Source organism: Miniopterus schreibersii (assembly GCF_964146895.1).
Source record: "Miniopterus schreibersii genome assembly, chromosome: 10".
NCBI lineage: Eukaryota > Metazoa > Chordata > Mammalia > Chiroptera > Miniopteridae > Miniopterus > Miniopterus schreibersii.
In genome coordinates, this window is record NC_138110.1 from 23228082 (window position 1) to 23245117 (window position 17036).

General features: G+C 43.2%; 1 protein-coding gene across 1 annotated transcript in view; it reads left to right on the forward strand.

The window, feature by feature from the left end:
• EPG5 (ectopic P-granules 5 autophagy tethering factor) overlaps positions 1-14600 on the forward strand; it is an 83104-nt gene extending 68504 nt beyond the window's left edge. The window contains exons 36-44 of the mRNA XM_081148240.1: positions 444-619; positions 2750-2935; positions 3424-3633; positions 4294-4438; positions 6072-6314; positions 7492-7708; positions 8222-8437; positions 9999-10113; positions 12557-14600. Coding sequence (XP_081004366.1) covers positions 444-619; positions 2750-2935; positions 3424-3633; positions 4294-4438; positions 6072-6314; positions 7492-7708; positions 8222-8437; positions 9999-10113; positions 12557-12739 — 1691 coding nt within the window. The 3' untranslated portion in view covers positions 12740-14600. The remainder of the gene's footprint in view (positions 1-443; positions 620-2749; positions 2936-3423; positions 3634-4293; positions 4439-6071; positions 6315-7491; positions 7709-8221; positions 8438-9998; positions 10114-12556) is intronic.
• The last annotated feature ends 2436 nt before the right edge of the window (positions 14601-17036 follow it).

Below are 17036 nucleotides of genomic sequence, written 5' to 3' on the forward strand. Positions count from 1 at the left end.
TATGCTTTAGTTATTTGGAACATTTCCCTTCAAGGAATATTGGATTCCTTCAAGGTGCCAAATGAACAAAGTGCTAAATGCAAGAGACCGAATACATGCTGAGGGCCACCAACTAAGGGGATATATCTAGAAGTAGTTAGGGTTGTGGACATGTATTTGAGTTTAAAAGCCATCTATTTAGAAGTTCTGAAGGAAAACTGATCACCCCAGCTACCTCCCACATACCAGCTGTTCATTCCAGTTACCCCAGTAAGTGATTCAAGTACCATTCTTTATTATTAACCTGCCACCAGTACCCCCCCAACATGCGAAAATCTTTGAAATTGTGTAGTTATCGAGAACCTTAGGTTTTAGACTTCTAGTTCAAAATCATATTTTGTATTATTATTATTTAAAAAGATAAATCAAAAAGTCTTGAGCTGTATTTTCTTTTTCTGTTTTAGATAAGCTGTTGCCGGGTGACACAGGAGCCCTTCGGTTACACCTGATGCATTATTGTGAAGCATGTACAGCGCCCAAAATGCCCGAGTTCATCCTGTATGCTCTCCATAGTGCCTACGGGAAACTCCCGTGGAGGGACCTGCACCCCGACCAGGTGCTCATGGAGGCCTTCTTCAAAGTAAGCCCCTCCCTCTCCACAGCTGGAGAGATTGGCTTCTAGGGAGCAGCCTGTGCTCCCCTTCACTATGGACTTTAGGCATAGTTGCTGTGTGTGCCGAAGTGGGCTGTGCCTGCATTCTGTGGGCCTGCATGGTATTTGTGCAAAGCATCCTCCCGTGGAAACCCTTTATGGTGTTGGTAGATATCTGGAAAACATTTATGGGACCATTTTTAAACCCAGAGAGAGTCTGTCTACAATATGGCAGTCAGTAGACTTTAGTAATATTGTCTTGTGAGTAATAGTTTAATGACTGTGTCATGCTCTACTTGATGTTTTCTGGGTATGTGTGGTTTTCTACAATAGTATCATTACTACTTACTGGTAAACGGTATATTAAAGCAAAATGGAAATTGGTAAAAGCCATTAGTTTTTTTAAGCAGTTATGCAAGGGAATAATTAAGTTGTAGGAGAGAGAAGTGCATTGTAACACCAGTGATGCATCATAATTATATAAAGCCTCAGGTGACCTGGAAGAGTGCCACTGAGTGTGGGAAAGTCTCTGCGGTAGGAGCAATAGTTACAGAAAACAGGCACAGCAGTGTCACTCACATACCACTCGGGCAGCGCTGTTGTTCTTATTAAGTTTCCATTTTTAAAAACCGTTTATAATCTTCGCTTTATACGATTGTTTCAGTCTGTTTGTTCATGGTCATCACGTCATTTGTGTTAACTCTTAACTCAGTGTCACATTTATATTGAAACAGTTTACGTGCTTTAATTACTACAGGCCCAGTTATTTGTGACGGTTAATAAAATGTACTACAGTCTTTCAGTGCTCTAAATGGAGACTCCACCCAGAGCTGCTTCTGCCCCCTCTGTGGGTCCATCCTAGAGAAATACAGGGTTCAGAATGATTTTATAGCGAGGCTGAGTATGGGAGAGAGGCACTAAGTGGATATTCATTACCATTATGAATGTGGAAGGGAGTGCTGTAAGATGGCATTTAGGGAAGAGAGCAGCCTTAGCCGTATGACAGGCTAAACAGTAGGATGGTCTGTAAAGGGATGATGCTGTAGACTGTCTCTGTCTCTAGGAGTTTTAGTCTAGTGATAGATGACCCTGACCTGCCCAGAAACTGGGCATCCTTTAGTTCTGCGTGCCCTGTTGGCATAAGTACATTTTTTGAGGGGATTGAGGGTGAGGATAGAGAGCAGGTTATAGAGGGGGATTAAGAGTCATTCTCTAGAAGGAAAAGAATAAGCAGTTAGCATGGTGTAATGATGGTGGTCACGGGAGGATAGGAATCATCACCAAAGTCCATCGATTGTGATTTTATAAATGGAATGGAGCTTCTTAATCTTCATTTGGAGAGGAAAAGTTTATAGCTAGCCATGTTTTATTTTAAACAGACTTGAAATAGGCTTATAAGAGAACTTTGACATTGGCAATATACTTTATAATATATTTGCCACACCCCCAATCCCTAATAATTTTAAATAGGATTTAATTAAATATTATACCATCAAAAATTATAAAGACTAATGATATGGAGACATTTTTGTAACTTAACATTACACTAAAAAGGCAATTGATGTATATATACAAGTATAGTGGGTCTCAAAGTATGGTTCTAGGACCAGCAGCATCAGTACCACCTGGGAAGTTGTTAGAAATGCAGATTTCTGCACCCGCCCCAGACGTAGGAAATGAACAATTCCAGGGGTGGGAACCCACAGTCTGTGTTTTAACAGGTCCTCCAGATGGTGATTCACACTGTGCTGTGGGAACTATTGACTAGTAGATCTCAGCCTTGTCCTGTCCCAGCACATCTGAGGACTGCGATAGCCCCCCTCAGCACCAGTGACTCTGGCAGGGAGTTGCCATTTGGTTAGAGCTGGGGAAGCTCATTCCTCTCCTGCTAAGAAGTAGAAGAATAAACAGTGAGCTCCAAACAAGCTGCAAAATGGGCACATACTGTCCACGAAAGGAAGATGGTTAATTCCAAATCCCTGGGGGCAGGATTATGGGTGACTTTTATAATCTGGAAAAAATGTTATTTTTTAAAAACATAATTTAGTAAACATTGATTTATATACATTTCCAAGATAGCTTAAAGCAAAACATTGGTTTTGATTTGTTTTCTTTCAGGTGGAACGTGGAAGCCCCAAGAGCTGCTTCTTATTTTTGGGATCTGTACTCTGTGAAGTCAATTGGATCAGTGTGCTCTCTGATGCCTGGAGTCCCAGTCCCCTCCCTGAGACCCGGAGCATGGTTGTCTGCCTCCTTTTCATGATGATTTTATTAGCAAAAGAAGATCAACTGGTTGACCAATCGGTAAGTTTGGAGACCTATGATAAAGCTTGGCAAGGACCCCTGGATCCACACTCTCTATGGAGCTGTCATTTTTCAGTTGTTCTCCTGATGCCTCTATCAGTGTGACTCGTCGGCACATGGAATGTGCCTTTAACTAGGTACCTGATTTTCTTGGATAGTTTATATAATCTAACTCTAGTTTATGAAGGGAACCACACTGACACAGAATATAACAATTTTATTTTACATCGTATTAATTTCTAGTTCTAAAACCAGATCAGAAAGCCCCTTTGAAAATTAGGTTCTGAATACTTACAAATCTTAATGTGTTTTTGCTAAGACTTTGGTGGTTACTTGTATTCCTAACTTGAGTAGACATGTGTTTGATGTCTTAACTGTTCTATGCTAATCAAATAGACCATCTTAGTGGACACTTCAGAGACTAATTAGAGATACATGTTTCTGGAAAATGGGAGCTCTGGAACTAAAGAACTGTATTTCATTTTTAGGATTCGCCTCTACTTAGTCTCCTTGGGCAGACGAGCTCCCTTTCGTGGCACCTTGTGGATATTGTGTCGTATCAGAGTGTACTAGGTTATTTTAGCAGCCATTACCAGCCTGCCATCCTCCTGGCTAAGGAATCTTCTGCTGAATTAATTGTGAAGCTCCTAAAAGTGGCTGCAGGCCTTTCCATTCCTACTGACAGCCAGAAACATCTTGTAAGTTGAGTGGGTGCTTTAAAAGGCAGGGTGTTCTTCAGGGCTGGTGATAGCATGAGTGCTATGAGTGCTGTGACAGCCCATCAGAGAAAGTGGGAGGTGTCTATCATGTGTGCTCATATTTTGGCCTCTTGGATCTTTTAGTTTTATTTATCTCTTTTGGTAAGCCTTTACTTACTAGCAGTGTCACATGCTAACAAGAGGCCAAAAAGATTGTGGTTTAGTGATCAGAATGTCATTAGCAGCAGCATGGCAGGGAAGTGATGAGTTTGGTCTCCTACTCACTGCCATTCTGATCTCGGTTTTCACTTCCGAATTGGAAATAATTGCATTATTTCAAAGTGTTGTGAGGATTAAATTAGATAATGAACATAAAAGTTTTTGGAAATGTGCCTGGCAAGTAATTAGTGTGTAGTTAATGTTTTAATGTAGTAAAAAAGGAAGAGTGTTCTACCAGAATTTGGGGGAATGTAGTCTAAATGTTGCCACAGATTTGCATATCCCTAGACACAAGGCCCTTAGACAACTCTGCTGCGTGACTTCCTGCTCTCTCCTCTGCACTCCCTGCCAAAGCAGTCAGTGCAGAGCCAGGCTCCCAGGGAATACTCCGTTAACACTATTTGTGTGGGTTTGCTCAAATGATTCTTTTTTTATTGTCAGGATGCAGTTCCAAAGTGCCGAGCTTTCATTCATCAGATGGTTCAGTTCCTCAGCTCCTTGGAACAAAATGGAAAAATCACCTTAGCCATCCTAGAACAGGAAATGTCTAAGCTCTTAGATGATATCATTGTCTTTAACCCACCTGGTAAGTCACCACTGGGAGGCCATGTATTTATTTAGTGAAAGAATTCCCGTTGTCCGTTGGCACTGTGACATCAGGAAGATGGTCAAGATACAGTCATTTCTGTTTCCAGAGAAGCAGTGGCAAATGCATAAAGTGAAAAGTGACAGAACTAGGAAGAGAAATGTCAAATTTACTCACAGTGAGAGCTTTTGACACGTCTCACACTTAATTGATAGATCCAGTAGACAGAGAATCAGTAAGACTGTAGGAAGTCTGAATGGCTCAGCTGGATGTGCTGGGCATGTAGAGAGGGAGGTACCTTTTTCAAGTACACACTGTAGGTATGGAAAAAGATAATCACCCAGAGGTTACCACCAGCTCAGCAAGTCACAACATTCAGAGAATGTTAAAAGGAAAAAAGGAAAGAAAAATTAGAGAACAGTACTGGAGAAACTTTTAGAGTTGATCATGTGATTGGGCCATGAAGTTTGAATAACAGCTCACCAGGCAAAGGAAAGAAGGATGTTCTAGAAAGATCTTACAAGAATGATGGGATCAGATCTGATTTTTAAGAAAACATGTATTGGCTCTGTGGATTAATAGGAAGGGAAGAGGTGAGATCTGTTAGGAGGCTTATTGCAGTCATTTTTATTTCCATGAGTAATAACTAAAAGATAAATTAAAATTCAAATTGCTATTCAGTTGATACTCAGAGATAAGCCTTTAAAGTCCTTGCTTGATAATAAGTAGGTCTTATAGTGACTTTAAATTAGGGTTTATTTAATCTTGGGCAAGCTGGTGAATTTGTTCTGATGGGTGTGATGAGTAAGACCTCTCTGCTCCCATTGACATAAATACTGAAGCGTTGGTGTGAGAAAGCCACAGCCCTATTCCATTAAAAAATGTGTACCCAACTCAAGGAGAGCTAGAAATGGCAAAAACTATACCTGTTGAATAGTTTCTCCACACTCTCTTAGTGAAGATTATTTTTTAACGTTAAGAAGAAATCTACCTTAGTAACCGACTCATTTGCAGTTATCAAATAAAATGAATTTGCTCTTTTTCTTGTCTATTATTATCTTTCATATCTTATTTTTGTTTTTGAAAGAACTGTTTACATTACCAGTCTGTCTGTTTTTCTTATTTAAAAAAGCAAATAAATAAAAGAGCTGCTATTAGGAGTCTTTAAAAAGGTTTTCCCACCTTTTATATTTCATTTTAAACAGTAGCTGCTCTGTGTAAACCCCTCTAGAATTGATCGTGTTGGTGGAGGTACTATTTCTAATTAGTTTACCAAATGACTGCTGAGATCTATGTATTTGGTTTTCCAATGAGCCGAGTTTGGGGAATAATGGCTAACTGAGCATGAGCATGATCTTTCACACCAGCTTGCTATATCTGTTTATTAAAAGTATTGCTCAGCCATGCTGCTGTAACCAAGGGTCTGGCAGTAGTTCCTGCTTTGCTCTTATGTGCCATATCCTATCCTTAAAAGCTAAATACCATCCAGAGTCTCTTTTCTGGTCTCTGAGATCAGCCACAGAATTGTAAAATGTGCCTGAGAGCAACATAGATGGAAGCACCATTTTCTCCTGATCACAGTCACATCACCTTTCCTCCAGCCTTTCACGAGTGTGTATCTGTGTCCCCTTAGACGTAGACAGCCAGACCCGCCACATGGCCCTCAGCAGTCTCTTCATGGAAGTCCTGATGATGATGAACAACGCGACTATTCCAACGGCAGAGTTCCTCCGGGGCAGTATCCGGACCTGGATTGGGCAAAGAGTGCACGGGTTGGTGGTCCTGCCCCTTTTAACTGCGGCCTGCCAGAGCCTGGCTTCTGTCCGCCACATGGCCGAGACCACGGAAGCCTGTATCACTGCCTACTTCAAAGAAGGTAAGGAGACCATCATCTCATGCTCTCTGTAAATGTTGTCGATGCTTCAGGTATATTTTGTCTTTTTCGTAAAGATCTGCACTTAGCATGAGAACCTCTGACCCATGTCTGTTGGTGCAGTCACATTTCAGGGGAGGGAACCTCTAATTCATTTTACTGGTTTTGGAGTATCGGGTCAACCTTTTCTTGATAGACAAATTGTGTGTGTCACAGGCCCATTCATAGTCCTCAAAGAAAATGCTATAAACCAGAATCTATATAATAATGACCCACTGTACTAATTTTCACTTGTTAAAATGAATTTTCCTAGGACTCCTTTTACTGTGTGGTTTTTTTTCACGTCTTTTAAATTATTCTGAAGAGGTCACCTCCTCCCTCCCCACACACTACCACCACCACTTTCCTTGTATCTCTCTCATTCTCCATCTCTAAACTCTCACATTCTGGAAACAACCTGATCTGGTTAAGAAGAGTTACTCAGAAGAGCACTTCTCAGCTCACATCCAGGTACACATCATGGCGTGCATAGTAGGCAAGAAGGAAGGGTACTGGAGAGAGAATGCCAGCAAGCGCCTGTATTCTGCCCTTTTTTGAGCCATGACTCCCCATGGGAGGTGCTGTTCATGTCACCAGGCCACCCCACACTAATTCCCCCCAAAGAATTGAGAACCATTAGGATGACACTCCTGCTCCAAATTGTTTGTATTACTAAAATCAAAATTGTTTAATTTGTGAAACATTTTCAGGGATTTCTGTTGAGATATGAGTCAAACTAAGCATGAGTAAAAATACGACGGATAGAGTAATAATAATTTCCCTTGGAAAAGCGTACGTATTCATAATATAAATGATGTTAAAGTTAGGACTTTTAGATGACTGGGCCAGGCACTGTCTACAGGGGATTTTAATGATCATAATAAGATGAGAAATTTGATTTATGAAAATACAGTACTGAATCCTGATTTCTTAGCCCTCTCTGGTGGCTAGCCAGGGCACGGGCATTTAGCAGGATGCTTTCCAGTCTAAGCTCAAGGTGTGTTTCACTTTTGTGGCCTCTAGGGCCATGGTGGGCAATGTCTTCTTGATGTGAAGCTTAAAGTGAAGAGACTCACTAGAGTACTTCCATAATTTGAACCTGGCTTTTATCTTACTGTCTCCTCTTGGTGTTCTTTCCTAGGTTCCCTCAATCAGATTTTAGGATGGGGCCCCATTCTGGTGTCCCTTCAAGTTCCTGAGCTCACCATAGAAGAATTTCTTCAGGAGTGCCTATCCCTGGGCAGTTACTTGACTCTCTATGTCTACTTGCTACAATGTTTAAATAGCGAACAGACGCTGAGGAATGAAATGAAAGTGCTCCTCACATTAAGCAAGTGGTTGGAACAGGTGTATCCAAGGTGGGTTGGCCCTCTGGCTGCTGAGTCGGACTCACTAGGTTTAGATAACTTGCAATGTAGGGTTGACATCAGTGCTCATTTAAGTTCACAGAACCAAGTGAAACAAACAAACAAGGCTATGCAGTACAGGGACACTTTTTTTAGAAAGACTTTTATTTGCATGGGCTACTTTTCTGAGCAAGTTTTTTTTTAATGTTCTAAACAGGCATTTTGAAGCACCAACCTTTAGCTTCCTTACCAGTTCAGTAGTAGTAACAGTGTTTACCTAATAGGGTTGTTATAGGATTAAATGAAAGAACATAAAGCTCGCACACAATGTCTGACATGTGATAAATATTCAGTAAATGGTAGCTGTTACAGTCTCCTTACTTTATTAACACTGTTACCCAGTAGCCTAAGCTTTAAAAGTACTAAATGCCCCTTAAAGTTAAAACTCAAATGTGGACTTTTGGTTAAATAGGAGTAGAAGAAAATCCACTTCTAATTTCATTTTCCTCCTGGGCCTTCCTCCAGGTCTATGCAGGAAGAGGCAAAGCTGTTTTTGTGGTGGCACCAAGTCCTACAGCTGTCCCTGATTCAGACAGAACAGAATGACTCGGTCTTGACAGAATCGGTCATTCGAATTCTGCTCCTGCTTCAGAGCAGGCAGAGCCTGCTGGCCGAAGAAAGGCTCAGCTCCGGGATTCTGGGGGCAATTGGATTTGGCCGGAAATCGCCCCTGTCTAATAGGTAAGAAAGCACCTGCCACTGCTTTTCTAAGTGGGCCTCGGCATCCGCACCTACCTAGGGGTTGTGATACTTTAGGGGCCAGGTTTCCTTTAAGGACAAAGGAAAAAATGATCAAAGCCTAATTACATGTCCTCCTTCTAAAAATCATGTTTATATTTTTCCCATTTTTAAACCAATTTTGGTTTTGTGTTCAAAGAATTTTTTTTAGTAGTATCTCTTGTTGTGTTTTGACCTTGTAACCTGACCACCTGCCTTGGAGCCAGTGATGGTGTGTAGGATTAGGTTAAAATACTCCTGTCAGCTGCCTCACTGAAGGCACTCTCTCAGGGTAATCCCGGTCCCAGCAGGGACTCAGTCTGCTAACGCTGTTAAGTCAAGATGAGTTAAAATTAACTGATAAGAAGGATAAACAGTGAGAAACAGATCTAGACTTTTGTTGCTAAAAAGTCCAAAGTATGAAAGAATTTGCCGTTAGCCTCCCATTTTATCTCCTAATACGTATTTCATGCTGGTTTTGTGTAAAGCCCTTATCAGTGTTGGAAAGAGTTCTAATACCATTCTGACGTCAGCATTCCTGTGGAATAGCTCATCCTGTTGTTGCAACTTTGGGAACCACTTAATCCAAACCAGTTAACATCATGTTTCTTTGTTTATGGTAGAATTTATCAGGACTGTGTGATTCTGATTCACTTAAATTCTGGTAAAATACACATAACAAAATTTATCATGGTAACCATTTTAAAACATATGATTTAGTGTATTCACAATGTTGTTGTTGCAACCATCACCACTATTCTAGTTTCAGAATATTTTCATCGCCCCAAATGGAAATCCTATACCCATTAAGCAGTCACTCCCTATTCTCCTCTCCCGCAAGTCTCTGGCAACCACTGACTGTGTATAGCCTACTCTGGACATCTCATACACGGAATCATATAGTATCTGGCCTCTTATGTCTAGCTTCTCTCCTTTAGCATAAAATTTCAAGGCTTTTCCATATTTTAGCATGAATCAATGCTTCATTCTTTTTCATGACAGAATAATATTCCATTATATGGATTTACTCTACCACATTTTGTTTATGCATGCAGCAGTTGATAGGCATTTGGGTTTTTTTCTATCTTTTGGCTATCGTGAATAGTGCTGCTGTGAAATTTGTTTACATGTTTTTGTTAGAACACTTGTTCTCAGTTCTTTTGGGTGTATATACCCAAGAGTGGAATTGCTCTATGTTTAAGTTATTGAGGAACTAAAAACTTTTACATAGCACCTGTACCATTTTTTACATTCCCACCAGCAGTGTCGGAGAGTTCCAGTTAATTTACATCTTGCCAACACTTTCATTCATGGGTCTGAATTATGCTTAAATTGTTTGGGCAGTGATAATAGAAGGGAAGATTAAGGCTCCTTCTTGATCATATTTAAGAATTTCCTGAAGAGGTTAAAAACAGCAGTAGGTCTGGAAATGTGTTAGTCTTATTTTTAAATAGAAAATATGTTATTTGTTTGAATATGCTTATGTTAATAGTCGTTTACTTCTGACCTCTCCCTGACGCCCAAGGTTCCGAGTGGTTGCCCGAGGCATGGCGGCCTTCCTTTCAGTTCAGGTTCCTGCCGAGGATCAGATCCGTTTGAAGCCTGGCTCTGAATTATATCTCACCTTGAAAGCTCAGCAGGTCAGTAAAAACAGTTTTACAATGAACAGGCCAGTGAGGTGGTGGGGGTGGCCGCTGCGGCCTTTACAGTGACACAGCATGCCCTTAATGCACGCTCCTTATTGAAAAATAGGTACCACGTGTGCCTGCCTCAGATCTTAAATCACATTTTGTAAAGGTTCTTGCCAGGAGCACTGTTACTACCATTGTGGAAGAAGCAAGGCCATGGGCAAGCCAGTCTGGGATAGAATTTGGTTTGACGAATATGACTGTGTGCTAACCTGCCACATGCAGGGGGCTGGGGACTGGCACAGAGGAGTGGCCGCAGCTGAGAATGATGGAGGTGGGCTGAGCTGTTACTTGGAACCAAGGAGTTGGTTCCTGTTTTGTGAGTCCTGAGGTTGACCACTGTTGGCCAGTGTTGGAAAAACCTAACAGGGACAGGATGGCACCTGTGAGAAATTATAGTTTGTTCTAAAAATGTGGAAGGCCACATGGCAGTGGTCCCATTCCTGTAACTATTGTCCCCTGTCGTCAGGCTGGCCAGGTGCAGAGGTACGCAGTAGAAAAGGATGGCCTCATCTTCAGTGCTTACTCCACGCCGGGCACTGTTCTGTTTTAACTCCCTGAATGCTGATGAGTTAGCTTTAATTCATTTAATCCTCATAACCACCTTATAACATAGGAGCTTTTATTATCCTGGTTTTTGTGGATGAGGAAATGGAGACAGCAAGAGGCTAAGTAATTTGTCCCAAATCTCACAGCTGATGAGCTGGGGCTGGGATTCGGGATTCACCGGCCAGGCTGTCTTCCAGGCCCACACTTGCCGCTCTGCAGTACTGTCTCTGCATGGTAAACACACTGCCCCTTAGCTCTTCTTCTACAGTTTTGTGATGTCTCCAGCAGCCACATTCAGGAAGGTATCTTGGTTATTAAGAGCAAAGATCAAGCGGTACAAGCAGCAGGTTTTTCATCAGCATCTGTTTGTACAATGACCGAGACTTGTCACGAACTGACTAGACAATTGCTGTTTGAACCCCTGTGTCACATGTGAACCGTCACAAGTCGATAGATGAGTCTCCCGAGGGCTGGTTGTGAAATCAGTGTGATGCTTTCAGGGTGTATTTGAGGAGTCTGCTCTTCTGTGGCCACCAGGACCTGGAGCATGGCTTCTGCCTTAACTGTGGCCACCACGCCTCCCAGGTCCTGCCTCTCCACCTGCATTTCTTTACACTCAGCACCTTGCACACTTGTCATCAGGATTTTCAGACTTGGAAAAAGTCATCTTTTTATAAAATGACTACTTTTAGGCAAACTCTCACAGTAGACCACTTTGGGGGCTAAATTTAAAAAAAAAAAAGTGGGAGAGAAAGACACGTGGACACTATGGTTGGGAGTGCTTGTCCCCATTGATTCCCGTTCTTAGATTGACTATTCACACAGCAGTTAGCATGGTACCAAAATTCCTTCGGTGGTTTATTTTCAACCCTAGGATTCTGTCTTCAGCCCCCTGGTAATGTACTTCTAAGCTGCCAGGTCATTTATTATCCTCAAAAATATCTCCCTCCATGTTTACTGAGCCAAGCAAATGTCATCTTCTAGTCTATATTCCCTAGTGCAGTGGTCTCCATAAATGAGGGGGGAGGAGGGGGGACTTCACGGCTCACATTCAGGATCCTGGGGGTGGGTTTGTATAGTTGAAAAATAAAATTCCTCACACCCAAGAACCATTTTTCTGATTTTTGTTTGTTTTCTTCAAATGCATCTTTTTTCTTCTTCTCTTCTCCCTCTATGAAGGAAGGAAAAATTAAAATTATGGAATTAAAAGTGTTTTCTTTATTCCTGAAGAAAGGCATAGATACATTTTCGTCGTTTCTGTGGGCAGAAGCTGGAGGAACTCGGTCTCCACTTCATGCTTGTTGACTAATAGAGTGATCTCTTTGCTTACCCTCAGCAGCACTTGGACGCTGGTTTCTTCTGCATTTCATTCAGTTAGACAGTTTAATACAACATTATTATGTAAGAACACACCCAACAGCAAATTAAATAGGGCTCACAGGCAGCTAGTGCCTGTGATTTCCAGCTGGGGCTCCAGGAAGAGCGGCAGCCGATGATCTGGTGGGGAGGGCTCGGCTGCTGGCACTGGGGGGTGGGGGAAGGGGACAGGCAGTAAGGCCAGTGTGGCTGCAGCTGTGGCTCTCTGTGGGGAAGGGCTCGGAAGCAGCACAGGCCAGGAAGAGGGAAGGTTGTGTGTAGAAGGTGGCAAAAGCCCAGAAGCTTGGGTTGCTGGCCTCCTTTTGTGTTTGGTTAATAAGTGCCTGTTGTTGGCACTTCTAATTCCACTTCCATAGCTTCCCCAGAGGCTCATGGTTGTACCGGATGGTCACGATAGGTGTGCCACACCTGCTGGAATCCTGTTACATGCACCCAGGCGGTTAACCCTCTTGCCTTCCCTGTCTTTTAGGCTCTCAGTGCACTGGAATCCTTGACATCAAGTAAGCAGTATGTCGAATACCAGGATCAGATATCGCAAGCTGCACAGTTTATAAAGCATCCTGGCCATTGCCTCCAAGATGGGAAAAGCTTCCTGGCTCTTCTTGTTAACAGTCTCTACCCAGAAGTGCATTATTTGGACAATATACGATAGTAACACTGAGGCTCTTGGAATACCCGCTGCTATTTATGTTTACATTTGACTTTGCTGTTGCACAAGTAACTTTGCTCAGTTTCACTGTGGAGCTCAGTTCGGCCAATGAAGTAGTTGACTGAGATGTAAGTCAGAGGCACTAGGTAATTCTCTTATGCATGTGCACGTGTGTGTGTGTGTGTGTGTGTGTGTGTGTGTGTTAGATCTTAAAACTTTACATGGACTTTTCAGTTTTTATGTTCATCCAATGAGATAAACTTACTAAGTTCCACTTGGGGACAGAGCTACTCATAGTTGCCCAATATCCTAGTCATCTCAGAAGACCTCAGGACGGGGTTCTTTGTATGTCTCCACCTCTACCCTCTCTTGTTTTCTTTTCTTTTTTTTTTTAAGTGTCAAGGATCCTGTGCCAGATCTAACTACTTTGGGAATCATGTAGAACCCTTACTTTTGACCCCCATTTGTTGTTGTTTTTTAAGTAAAACAGACTGAAAATTTCTGCATTTCTCAAATGTGGGGAAATATATCAGCTTAAAAGTATTGTGTTATTTCTCTCAGAAGGGAGATAAGATGCTGAATTAAAGAAAGTCATTGTCTAAAATGTGACCACTTGATGCTGATTCTAGTGGACAGCAGAGATGGTGACCAGGGCACTTCCGTTCAGCCGAGTGTCCGCATGGAGAAGGAGCCAGCCGTGTAAACCGGGGGTGGCATGCTGGCAGTCTGTGGTGAGCCTGCTGGGCACACATGGGTTTTGGTACACATGTGGAGAATATAAACGGGGCTTGCTCTCTGCAGTTCAGAATAGGCATACATTCCCTTTCATCCTATCCCAGCCTATTCCCTCATTCACATCACTTACTTGGCCTCTGTAGACATTAAGTTTGCAACTCTTTATAGACGCTAGGTTAGATATCTGAGGGCCCTGTTGGAGAGAAAGAGCGAAGGGGAGAGAGAACTTGGTTCTCTGCTCCCTGCTTATTTCTTCACTTCATTTTGAAATGGAAATGAAGCTAGCAAACCTGTTGAAACACTGCTTCGTGGAAACTAGGTCAGGTCAGGAGACAACTGAAAATTGGCTTTTTTCCAATAGCCATGTGCCTTCTGTTGTTAACAGTTCATTCATTACCGAAGCTTGTCTGTAACAACATTGGCTTATTCTGTTGTCTTCTTGCTCTTGTCGTTTCTCCCAGGAATTAGCAGTTTGACTTCTGTCATCATAGTCATAATTCTGTTGGCTCCAAATTGATTTTGTTTGTCCACTTGCACAATGTGTATTTTTATTTTATTTTATGGGTTTTCTGTAGCCAAGGAAATTTACCTAAAAATGTCTGACCAGTCACTGAGAGCTTTACCAGGGGGTGGGGAGATAGGTTAACAGATACTTTCTGTTCAGACATCCGCCTCAGTGCTTCCCCAAACATTTGAAAGTGTATAGCTGTTCTTTAGGTGGACAGAACCATTCTGCCTCACGGACATGGTCTGATAAAGTTATCCCTGTGCAGCCTCCAGGTTTACAGGCCACACGTGTCCATCTCAGACAGGCACATCTCAGAGCTGTCCTGGTTTCTGCTTCTCTCCATTTTCAAAATCCATCCCTATGCTGCAGATAAAAAACTTTCAGAAGCTAGGGACCGTTTCGGGGCAGATTTGGCATGGAGACTCTGGGCTCGGGGTATTTTTTGTGCTTCCTTTAAAGGGGATGTAAGTACTGACATCCCGGACTGTGACACTTCTGTGCGACAGTGTGTACGCTTTAAAGAAAATTATGGTTTATCTGTTAATTTTTGAAGGTTTATAATATTTATAATGTATTTGATCTCTAAAAATTATAAAAAATAAAATCATTCTTTGATTGTAGCTGGTAAGAATCTGATTTTTGGGGCTATTGCACTCTCTTGTAAAGTTTTCAGTTGTAAGGCTGATGCAGAGTTTTGTGCCTGATGTCATCTAATTTATTTGACAGCATAACTTGACTATCAGAGATGGTTGGTCAGAGTGCTTCCCCTTTAACTCCCTCGTGCTTAACAGAAGTTTACTCAGTGCACAGGGTCTTCTGAGATGCTCTGGGCTATGAAGGTGCTTTAAAGACTCTGAGATAGTTCAGGAGGTGGCAGTGCTGCTGTAGCCTCCTGGGAGCGAAGAGACTCAGCGTGGCCTTCGGCTTTCAGGAATAACGAGCCATTACTGGCAGAAACAGTCTTAGGGCCAGTCTCGGAGACAGTCGCAGTGCTGCATGTGGATACCTGGACCAGGCAAGACTAAGGCCCATCCATGTCCAGCAGTGTTGAAGGTGACCTAGCACAGACTTCTCTCTGCACGTGGCCATCAGTGGCATCGGGTGCAGATGAGGGTATCTAGCAGCTTTCTGGTCTCGTGAAAAGCACCTCCTTTTCTCCACTCGTCTCCTCACTTGGCAGTACACAGAGGACGGTGAGCTGGGAGGCACAGAGGCTAAGGGAGGGAGGTCTTGCCTATGTGTCTGCTCTGCCTGATGGGGCCAGGACCCACCCGTCCATGTTCCCAAAGCTCCTGGGCACTCTACCTCAGCCCCTGGCATGACTCTGCTCTCACGTCTGCCTTCCCGGGGTTGTACCTGAGTCTCTGTTCTTTGAGGTTGGGGGAACCTAGTCCAGAAAATGAAATCCCAGAGCAACCTAACCTCACTTTAACCAAGTGCCAACCCCATTCCTCCCAATCAGTCACCAAAATCAGTGTGTCCACATCATACAAGGTAGAGTGTTCATGCCCTTTCTTCCTTTTGAATGAAGGTGATGCAGTTTTCCACTGGATTTTTAAAAATGAGTATATATATATTTAAATATATCTTTATCGATTTCAGAGAGAGGAAGGGAGAGGGGGAGAGAGAGAGAAACATCAATGATGAAAGAGTCATTGATTGGCTGCCTCCTACACACCCCCTGCTGGGGATTGAGCCTGAAACCTGGGCATGTGCCCTGACCGGGAATTGAACCTGTGACCTCTTGGTTCATGGGTCAGTGCTCAACCACTGAGCCACAGTGGCTGGGTGCCACTGGTTTCTTTTTTTTTTTTTAAATCCTCACCAGAGGACATTTTTCCCATTGCTTTTCAGAGAGAGTGGGAGGGAGGGAGGAGGGAGAGAGAGAAACATCAATGTGAGAGAGACAATGATTGGCTGCCTCCCGCATGCACCCTGACTGGGGCAAGGATCGGGCCCACAACTGAGGTATGTGCCCCTAACCAGAATTGAACCCGAGACACTTCAGTCCATGGGCTTACGTTCCTACCACTGAGCCAAACCAGCTAGGGCTTCACTGGATTTTTACTCCTAAAATTAATGATTTCTTCTGCAGGAAGCAGATATCATGGAAGCACAGGTTGGCAGGACATTAAAGCTCATCTAGTCTCACCTCTCACTCAGCAGGGGTCCCCAGACCCACCTCTCCGGCCTCTCCTTCACCCTTTCTTGTGGCAGATTGTTCTGCCTCTGGTGGGCAGCCCTTGAGGCCATTGTCCAACTCTGTGTAGTTCTGCTTTATATTAAGCCCAAACTGGCCACCTGGAAACATTGGTTATGGGTTCTGCTGGAGCAGGCCAGGCTGGGGCTGATCTCCTACCCCTCCTGACAGACCTCCAGACAGTGTCATACCTTATCACACCTTGACCCTACCTGCCTGCCCCCACTCAGTGCTCTTCATACTAAATGCCCAGCGCCTTTCGTTGTCCTGGTCCCCCACAATGTCTAACAGCTGCACTTCGGGAAAAGTGCTCCAAGTAGCCCAAGTTACCCTAAAGGGGCTGCACCCATGATTAGCAGGCCCAGGATTCGGATGAGGCAAATGAGGCACCCAGAGCACAAATCTGTCATTTGCCTGTGGATGCCAAGCGTGTACCTGCTTACATTCTGTGCCCTAGCCTGGTCCCTGCCCTGCGGGTTGGTCAGACTAGTGTGGGCCAAGCAGCGAAGTTCACTCTCCTGGACTCTCTGGCGACGTCTGTGCCTTGGGGTTGGTACAGTCCAGTGGTGAGTGCAAACTCCAGGCCTCAGGTTCACATCAGTTGCTGCCAAAGACTGGCCTCCTCAGCTGTCCGCACAGGTCCAACAATAAGGCACTTTGTGCTTCTCTTAAAACCCCTGACTCTTTATTTTGGACCAGCATGACAGCTGATTTTGACGTAGTGGCTGATTATTTTCTGCTCAGTTAACTTTGACTTATTAAGTAAAATGTTGGGAATAAGTGTTTTGCTTTTAAAAATAAAAGTATCCTCTGCTGTATCTTCCATGTACATCCTGGCCAAGCTGGGTGATGTTCTT